Genomic DNA, 10238 nt, shown 5'->3' with positions numbered 1-10238 from the left:
GGGTTAGGGTTAAGGTTATGGTTAAGGCTAACCCTAACCCAAACCCTAGCCATTACCCTTACCCTCTAACCCCAACATGTGCATTACAATACCATGCCTCGCTCGTTGTCGTTGTCCTCTTCCCCTGTAACATCAGTAAAAGATAACATGCAGTTATTAGGCTGCCACTGGTGCTGCAGTTAAACAGTGGTATGCCCATTGACCTGAACTTCTCAAGATTTAAATTTCAGTTTAATGTAGCATGTGGTTCAATAATACCAAAAGTAATATACAAATAAAACAATATTAAACTGAACTCATTGGAAGTACCACTGAGAAAAGTTTCTTTAAAGTGAAAATCATAATAGTTAATTAAGAAGCAGCACTAGAGGAAATGTATCATTTACATTACCTTTATATCAAAGACACGTTCACACTAATTTGCAAGCCAGTACCATGGTTAACTTGCAGTAAACAAATAATGGTTGATAAAAAAAATCACTCATCAGAAATTGAAAGATGTCTATCGTTGATTTCGAACGTTCTTATTATTTAATGTATTTTGTAAGAATATTTTAAAAAATTCGTAATTCATATAAGTATTCGTTATACATTCATTCAACATCCGTTGAAATACAAACAGATCCGGATAAACATACGATGGAACTGGAAGAGCAATTAGAAAAGCTAAAAACCGATAGGGACGCGTTAACAATAAGGTAAAGTTGAATATTGATATTCCATTAATTGTACACATAACTGATAAGTGCATCCATAACATTCATACAGTAAACTGTTCATACGTTTGATGTAATGTATTGTTAATTTAACGACCGTAGGCTTAGCAAAGTTGTGGGCGAGAAGCTGATGAAGGACAACCCTTACATAACTGATCTCAGTGACAAGAATAGACCAACAAAACTAGAAGAGGTGCACACAGAGTTATACTACAACGAATGGACGGATGCATACGAAGCGCTAACGAAATCCGGATACAAAGACACAGAGGCTATAGCAACTCTGTTCAAAACATTAAAGGTACACGCAAGAAGAATATTTAGAATATTATATAACATTTCTTAACCAGAACCCAAGTACAATTTAGCATGTCATGATTGCTTCGACTTGTTTAATGACTAGGCAATACCATTCCACGTCCATTATAAATAAAATGTATTATTTGTCAATGGTGTACTGCAGGTATGTTTCGAGTTCTGTCATTCAAAGGCCGATCAGCTCTTGGAGTCGACTGTGAAAGTTGCTGCAAACGTCCTTTTTCAAAAATTCCACGAAGAAATGAAAGACCAGAAGGTATCAACGTACTATGCGAAACTGTTTTAGTCCGTTTTCGGACGTAACATCGTTGTTTCTATAATTGTATGTTTTAGATGAATGCATGTGTTGGAATACAAATAAATTACTTTGCACCTTTTCAGAAATTGCGTCAGACGTTAGCAGTAGTGTCCAAGGTATGTTATTTACTATAATTATATTAGTACAGACGAACATGAACGTCAAAGCTTACAATAATGAATTTACTGTTTTATTGTTCGTTATAGCATAGCTTTAGCTTTTGTTTTATCTTTTTGATCTGGTAGGGGCTAAACGATTATATATATATATATATATATATATATATATATATATATATATATATATATATATATATATATATATATATATATATATATATATATATATATATATATATATATGTATATATATATATATATATGTGTGTATATATATATATATGTATGTGTGTATGTATATTTATCCCATTTTCACCGCGACATTGACGGTATAACACGTTGTGGAATATACTTGCTTGTATTCAACACTGTGGAATATACCTGTCGCGTGCACGGACTACTTTTTAAATGACGTCATGCGATGTGCGCTAAAATTAGGTCGATATTGTGTGGTTCATTGATCGAATTTTAAGGTCACCCATTAGAAGAAAATGTGCATATTTTGCAGAAAAACATATATATGACATATTCACCAAAAGAAATGTTGAAATAAAATATGAAATTACACGATTTTTGTTTTGTTATTTTTTTATTTATAACAAAGTCGACAAAACTTAAGCTTCAAAATTATACGACCTTCAACCTTTAAATCTAATCATATGACATAATTTTTCGCCATCCGTATAATGAATCAGCTGATTGATGGCGTCATAAAATGACATACTTATAGCGTCATTTTCCCCATTTTTGTTGACGATTTATTATAAACGCGACTTATTTCACATGTTTTCTACATGTACTGTATGTCGACATATCTGAATTGTCAACTGATCACATTTTCCTTATTTCGTGTAATGTGCATTGTTTATAACCAAAGCATATACTTTTGACATTTAACTTAAATATTAAGAATGTACAACAAGCCATACACATATCGCACAGTTCATGAATAATCTGCTATGTTTGCTTTCCTATTTAATTCACGTTAGGCATAGAGCTGTGTAAAGTATAAGATGGTAAAAATAGCACTACACTGGAATTGGGAACGTCCCATTTTGTACACGGGTATTTTCTACTCATTTATCTGTTGTGTACTGGAATGTTTTCCATTCTTTGTGTATTTATATATTAAATTATTTTCTCGTACAATAAGGGCATTTACCATAGATAAATAAAACATTGTGCAAGTTTAAACATAATTATGTTTGTATGCAGAAATCTGCAAATGCAACCGAGTTTACCAACGGCTATTATTAGATAAACTGCCCCGGTAGAGTACATGACGTGGCGTGTGACGAAGAAGAAAGTTTATCGCGTTCATAAACTCATTTGAATAAAGTGATAGAATGGCATAAGGGTCTTTATTTAACTATGCTAAAATAATTATTAAAGACCCTAGATGCAAAATCGTCAATTATTGAGTTAAATGAATTATTAGATGGATTTTAAAGGATAATTAAAGGTAAGATACTAGTTCTTACGTGTTTTGATTTTTGTTTGTACTTTTGTCGTTCCCTGTTCTCGGGGAAATGATTTTAACAGGGGCGCCATTGATGCATCGGATCACACACGGCATACCCATAACATTATATAATAAACACGTTCTGCGCGTCCTTAAATTCGTCGTCCGAAGTCGGAAAACGTATTGCCCTGTATATTTTGTCAAATAAAGTGTCAGTCGCTGCAATTGTCTGTTTACTCGTCAAAATTGTCAAGGTCTTCGATAGCTAAAGAAACTTCAGCGTACAGTTTATCTAGTATTGACAGACCTGTACAAAGTCGCGCCAGTCAAAAATCATAAAAAACGACATTTAAAGTTATGGTAGCCAGAACTAGGTCGTCGATGGTGTACATGTATGTTGACATCGACAGCATGTTGTCAGGAGCAATCGCCGCCATATTGGATTTTGATCATTTTCTTTCGAAAATAAAATGAATTATAGTAAAGTAAAATCTTCTTTTCGCGGTCGTAATGTGTTAAAATTCGCATACTGCGTAAAATTGAATGTAGGCATATGGTGATATTTTTACTTGTTTTACAGTTTGTGTGTGAATTTTTTAAAGACTATTTTGCGTACCAGAACAAATACATGTATATCACTACGCATGGTTACATTTGTTAGATTTTAAGCGCTTTTATGACTGAATTAAAATTATTGTTAAGGTTATTAGATCTATTTATGTTTAATGTCACGTTGACAAAATCAAATGGGATAAATAGAATACTAGGATTAGCGTTGAATACAGAGAAGTTTATGTTGCTCGGCTCGAACACCGAAAGCGTTCGCCAAGGCTCGCGCTTCCGGCGTTCTAAGCCTCGCAACATAAACTTCTCTGTATTCAACGCTAACCTAGTATTCTCTATGTATATATATGTGTATATGCGTATATGTGGGTATATGTGTATAATATCTATATAATAATATATACACAGCATATAATTCATAATATGTAGCGACTTCCGAGTATTGGCGCGTAACGTCACGTTCACGTCGGGTAACGTTACGTCATTTATTTATATTTTTGTATTTACTTCCGTTATGATCGACAGAAGAAAACGCTATGTAAAGTTGTCGTAATAATCGTTTTCTGAAGAAGGCCTTTGGCCGAAATATTTAATAAAAGAGTAAATGTATGAAGTTTTAATAATTTCCTCCCTCTGGAGATCCAATACATACAGTATAATGGTGCAGTTTGTAAGACATATTTTGAAGTGTCGTTTTATTTGTTAAAATTTGCTAGTTGTAGGTAATCTTATCCGATCCAAATGTACTGCAAACGAATTTAGCGCAAATAACCACAAGAGTCTATATGTGTCATAGTCTACAAAAATCAGTACAAACGAGGAAAATTTACATTTTCGTTTTTTGTCATTTTTTAAATGATGAAGGCAAGCATAAGTCAAATCCAAAGTTTAAGGTTTCTAACTATAATAGTTTTTGAAATGTTCAGTTTTGAACTCATGCACCCTTTATACGATCTTATAGCTAAATAATGATTTTCTATATCAATTGACATTGACAACAAACTCTTTTGTAAATACAGTATACATGCATTTACTGTATAAAATTCACACATAGATTCAATGCATAAGTAGAACTGGCCATGTTTTTCACATTTTATGTTCAAACAAAAACAAACATTTGAACACAGTGGTTGCTATGGTAACGAATTTACATAAAATAGGTTATTTTCATTAAATTTGTCTAAATATCAGGAAAAAACTTAATATTTACGTGTTTGTCAATTATATGATAAAACTGCTTACAGTCAATGATCTTTTTTGCAACATGATATTTATTTAATACATAGTAACAAAAAGAATCTAAGAAAATAGGTTATAGTTAGAGTTATAGTGCAACATGTCCTTTTTTTATAGAAAAGATCCACATATTTTACAGTGTATTTAGTTCAATCCATTAAAGACTTCGCCCAACGTAAACATCATACATGGAATTTAAAAGTGCCATACATATATGCTGGTAAAAAAGTTAATGTACAGACATTTTGCTGATGGTAATCATGGTTACCAAGGCAACAACAAGATAAAATATCGATTTTTACTGTTTTGAACAGCAAAAACACCTTATTTTATCAGTAAATCCTTTCTCATACATATCAAACATGAAAAAGAACAACATTATTTGACAAAACAATTTAGCTACAATTTGTTTACGAAACCCACATAGTAAAACCTCCATAAATAAACACAAATAATAACGACATTTACTTCTAATTCAGAACAAACAAAGATGAACATGTATTAATTTTAAGGCATAAAAAGGTACCTTCTATAAATCAGTTAAAATAAACATAATAGCATTTTCATATAAATCGAATTAATTAGATCAACAAAGAAGTTAATGCCAACAAAATATTTTCATAGCAACCAACAATCTTATTTTACATGTAAATGGGTTTCACAATCATGTCTATGATGAGCTACATCAACAAAAATTATATATTACCGCCTGTCATAATAAATGAACACACATGATCAGTGGTTTATTTTTATGGCTAAATGTTTTGACAAACTTTATAAAACATGTTTCAAGACATGAAAAGTTCACCAATGAACAGTTTATATGGTAAACAATAACATATAATTTGGTAATCAAAACAAATAATCTAAGACTTTTTGACAAACAGGATCATACAATTTTCAACCTTAACAGGTTCGCACAGACCTTAAAAAGTGCTTGAAAGTAAAGATTTACCTTGAAAAGTACTTAAAAAATATGGAGTGCTTAAAAATGCTTATTTTTGACCATAGTCTTAAAACATGCTTAGAATGTGCTTGAATTCGGCTCCAGACTGCTTGAAAATTGAAATCTTTAATACCTATGCCATTCGATAGATCGACATAAATCATTTAAGTTTCTTTAAAGGGGGCATGAGGCGAATCGTGGATTAAACATAACAGGCTGTAAATGAAAATTGACGAATCCAGTTTTAACTAGTCTCGTCAGTTACGGAACCACCCTATTGTTCATCGTAGACGTTTGTTATCGCCCGGCAGCGAATCATATTTGCGCTGTATGTACAACAATAGCCGGAAATATCCTGATCGATTATATTGGTTTGTGGAAAATCTGCGCGAAAAAACAAAATAAATTGATCAGAAAACAAAAGGCAACACTTTTTATACGAAACAATAGCAACGAAAATTGTTTTTTTCTTCGATGAGCGACATGATTCACTTTATTGTTTATTTTTCTTTATAGCATCGTATTACATATTTCTCGGAACAAATACTTCAATCTTAAAAATGAATGCATAACCCCTTCCTCTGCATGTTCTCTGCAAAAGACGAAATCTTAAGAAAAATACAGCATAGTTATACCATTGCACATCGATGTACTGCAACTTCATGAGAATGTTTGCTATTGTTAAACAATGTTTGCTTCATGGGGATTCATGATGAAATTTATCTTTCAGGTGTTTCCAAATACGAGTCCATGAGATATTATCAACTTAGCTATCTTGTTCAAGTCACCATGTTGTGTTTGCTTATTAATTTTATATCTATGTTCAATAACTCTTCGTGTCAAGCTTGAGCACGAAACAACAATTCAGCAAATAATTTGATTGACACGCAGTCGCTTTAGTAATCTTACGCTGATACTGGTTATCTTTTTCTGCAGGTAGAATCTTGAGACCAGTTATGACGCAGATCGAACATGGTCTATCATTTTACGAGATAACGATGATAAGTGTCACATGGGAAGGTGACAAATCAACCTGTTTGACTGTTGATTGTGTGAAGCCCGAGTTTTTAAATGTGATAAAGCCTCGTTTGAATGACTCATATTAGCATGGGTGTATTTTAGTTACCTGATTCCTGTGTTCGTGATTACCCTTTTTATGTGCTCTAATATGAACATTCTTTGTCAACATGATGACCTACCTAATTACAGTGTATTTTACATGGTCAGTTATAAAACATAGTTAAAAGTAATTGATTTTGCTAATCAAAACAACCAATTGGTATACTTGAATTTCATGTAATTTTGCTATTATTTTTTTTTACACATTTTCATCAGTCAGTAAACATATTGTAATGCTAATATCTAGTCATTCTAACCACTAGTTCATTAAATCATTGTCTTTAATTTCAAAATATAATGATAAAGAAACCATATAATCACAGTTTGGGCATCATGTGTGCTCATGTTGTGCCTTAATCATTTGATGATTGGGGCTTTGAGATTCATTTAAATTTATGATAAATCATTGACATCATGAAAACGGGATAAAATGCGTGTGTCGTTAGGAAAAGGTTTTAAAAGCTTACAAGTTTTATTGCACTTGTATTTGTTCAATAAACAAAGTTTAAAATGGATGGATGGGTGGACGGGGGATGGTATAGGATGGTTTGATAGTTGGATGGATGGATAGATTTGGGTGGGTTTCGGATGAATGGGTGATTGGAAAGAGGGAGGGACAAACGACTTGACTTACAGACAAACTGACATCTACTTGATAAGCTTTTATAATGGTTCACTTAAAAATTTGTCTAAAGTCATACAAAAAACAACAATTTAACTATATATGAACACGAACAGTTATTTAAAATTATTAATATAACGTTAAATTATTGGCTTTATGATTTTTACTTATATATACATTTTTTTTGTATAAACACAGCCACTTGTTTTTAGCTCATGAAAGCACAATATGCACATGCTGAGCATCTCATTTGCCTTTTGTCCGTCGCTCGTTGTGCGTCATCTATCGTCAATTTATCCTGTTAACACTCTAGGGCCACATTTATTTCCAATATTCATGAAACTTGGTCAGACGATTTGTCTCAATGATGTCTCGGCCGAATTCAACGATGGGTCATGTGAGGTCAAAAAATGGGTCAATTGGTCAAATTAAAGAAAAAGCTTGTTTACACTCTAGAAGCCAATTTTTTTTCCAATGTTAATGAAATTATGTATAAAAATTTGTTCTTATAGTATCTCTATTGAGTTTGAAAATGGTTCTGACCCAAAAACATGGAAACCAAGGGGCGGGCAGTTTGCCTTATACGGCTATAGTGAAACATTGTTAGCACTCTAGAAGTCACATTTTTGATCCCATCATGATGAAATTTACTCAGAACGTGTATTATTATCATATGTCGGCCGAGTTCGAAAATGGTTCCGTCACTGGAACATGCCTACTTGTGGCTGTGGCAGTTTTTCTTAGTGAAAACTTGTTTATTCTCTAGGAATCACATTTTAGTTTAATCTACATGACGCTTTCAACGGCAACTTTTATAAATAAATCTGTGTGTCATTGTACGGGAACTTTGTGACCTTTCTCAAAACAGATTATACCAATGGGAAAAGTACCTTTATCAAATTTGAAGGGGTTGGGTTTCTCTTATTGGTCACCGGAAATCCTGTTTGCAGGGTAACATGCAGTCAACTTGATACTAAGCACACATTGTTCAGCGCATGCTGCCTAGGATTTGTAAAATACATTGCAAATGGTGTGTTTTGGTGTAAAATTGAAGGTATATATGTAAGCAATAAGAAAAAAAGTCATGTTTGTGCTCTATTTTTTCTGTTGATGGTTCCCGGCTTTGAAAGTAGGTCATACTATTTGAGCCCAAAATGGCCGCCTCAACAGGTGTCAAAACGGTTGTGCCGAACTTGTAAATATTTTGAGTTACGACGTATTGAATGTAATGACATGCATTTGTTCAAAAGATTATGCATTTATCTTTCCAATGATGTATTATGATAAAGTGACTTATCGCTTGATCATGGTAAAAGATGATATCGAACATCACTCATTTTATATGTAATATAAAAGGAAATTAATTGCGTATGCGTAACCTTTTAGAAGAGGTCGCTCACACTCTGGATCAGCAGACGATTTATTTCATAAATCAATCTCTGGGTTAATGGTCGCCATCTTTCGAACTACTTTCAAAAGTACAACAACAACAATAAAAGTAAGAGACAGTTTTAATTGCGAAAAGTTGAAAAAATGAGTACATGTGTCACGGTTGTTGAGTGGAATAGTGTTATTTTCAACTGTGTACGAAGCATTTGAACTGGTAGTGGAATAACCGAATTGTTGGTGGAAATGGAATTTAGAAATATACTGTATCTAGTAATTCATCATCGTGTAGAATTATCATCAGCATCATTTCTGTGGAACATTGCAATATTCAAAATACAAGTGTTTCATAGCTATGGTGCTTTTGACATAGTTCACTAACCATCAAGACTGAAATGATTCATGCACACAGGTAAAGTAAATAATTAAATTTGTGCAGAATGTTTATTTTTTACAAATTATTATTTAATTTGACCAATTTATTTTAGATAGATTGCACTGAAACTCGAAGTCTAAAGCTTAGTAAGACACTTAAGCCAGTTTTCTGAGAAGAAACAATACTTGTTCAGAGTATAGCAGGCTCATGCGGCCTCTGGTTTATTTATTTTGCCTCGACCTTTAACCTGGGTCGCTTTGATTTCAGGTGTTTAGCCTCCATATCAACAAGGCTCTCGACCCTATATGTAGTTATTCATATTGTTTAAAGATTTTGAGAACCCTCACTCGGTGCCAGTGGGGATAAAACAGGGACCTTATAGCTAGATAAATGCATCAAATATGCCAGCAACACTTTTTAGTCAATAACTTTATAACTGATGATTCTGTTCTTTTAACTACATGTTTGTACATTACTTATTTACCAAAACAATGTGAAACACATTTTTATGCCCCCAAAGGAGGGCATATAGTGATCGCACTGTCCGTCTGTCTATCCGTCACACTTTGCATTTAGGTTTCGAAAAAATGCTCATAACTTCTATGTCGCTTCAGATGTAACATTCATATTTGATATGCATGTGTATATGGACAAGGCCTTCCCATACACACACAAATTTTGACCCCTTTGACTTTGAACTTAGGGTCAGCGTTTAGGTTTTGAAAAATGCTAATAACTTCTATTAAAGCGTTTATCAGGGGCGTATGTCATCCTACAGAGACAGCTCTTGTTTTTGCTACTGTCCTCTGCACAAACCATGATATATCTGCATAATATGCATCCAACCAAATCAGTAAAACTATTTGTCACTTAATTACAGTAAACTTATTGCATGTTAACTTTTCAACAATATATATATATATATATATATAAATATATATAACAGATCTTGAAAAAAACACACATCAAACTTCAAATTGTTTTAGTAAATTATAGGCTTTAATTGGTATTGTGACATTGACACCACTCATGCATGCGACTATACAATTATACAACTATGGGACACATTATTTATG

The 10238-nt window shown here is 32.9% G+C and overlaps 1 protein-coding gene across 1 annotated transcript; it reads left to right on the top strand.

Annotated features, from left to right (window-relative positions):
• Window positions 1-597: 597 nt before the first annotated feature.
• Window positions 598-6607, top strand: LOC127854527 (uncharacterized). The gene is made up of 4 exons (XM_052389591.1): window positions 598-698; window positions 819-1017; window positions 1180-1290; window positions 6596-6607. The coding sequence occupies exons 1-4, from the start codon at window positions 640-642 to the stop codon at window positions 6605-6607; spliced, it is 381 nt and encodes a 126-aa protein (XP_052245551.1). The 5' UTR covers window positions 598-639.
• Window positions 6608-10238: the final 3631 nt, after the last annotated feature.

Source organism: Dreissena polymorpha, chromosome 13, assembly GCF_020536995.1.
Source record: "Dreissena polymorpha isolate Duluth1 chromosome 13, UMN_Dpol_1.0, whole genome shotgun sequence".
NCBI classification, from domain to species: domain Eukaryota; kingdom Metazoa; phylum Mollusca; class Bivalvia; order Myida; family Dreissenidae; genus Dreissena; species Dreissena polymorpha.
The sequence above is the reverse complement of the archived record's forward strand: the minus strand, read 5'-3'. Positions and strand labels throughout refer to the sequence as shown.

Excerpts from the sequence above, each read along its gene's own strand:
- LOC127854527 (XM_052389591.1), top strand. The coding sequence starts at position 640 with ATGGAACTGGAAGAGCAATTAGAAAAGCTAAAAACCGATAGGGACGCG. Across the intron at positions 699-818 it reads AGGGACGCGTTAACAATAAG|GCTTAGCAAAGTTGTGGGCG; the intron begins GTAAAGTTGAAT and ends TAACGACCGTAG. Across the intron at positions 1,018-1,179 it reads CTCTGTTCAAAACATTAAAG|GTATGTTTCGAGTTCTGTCA; the intron begins GTACACGCAAGA and ends GGTGTACTGCAG.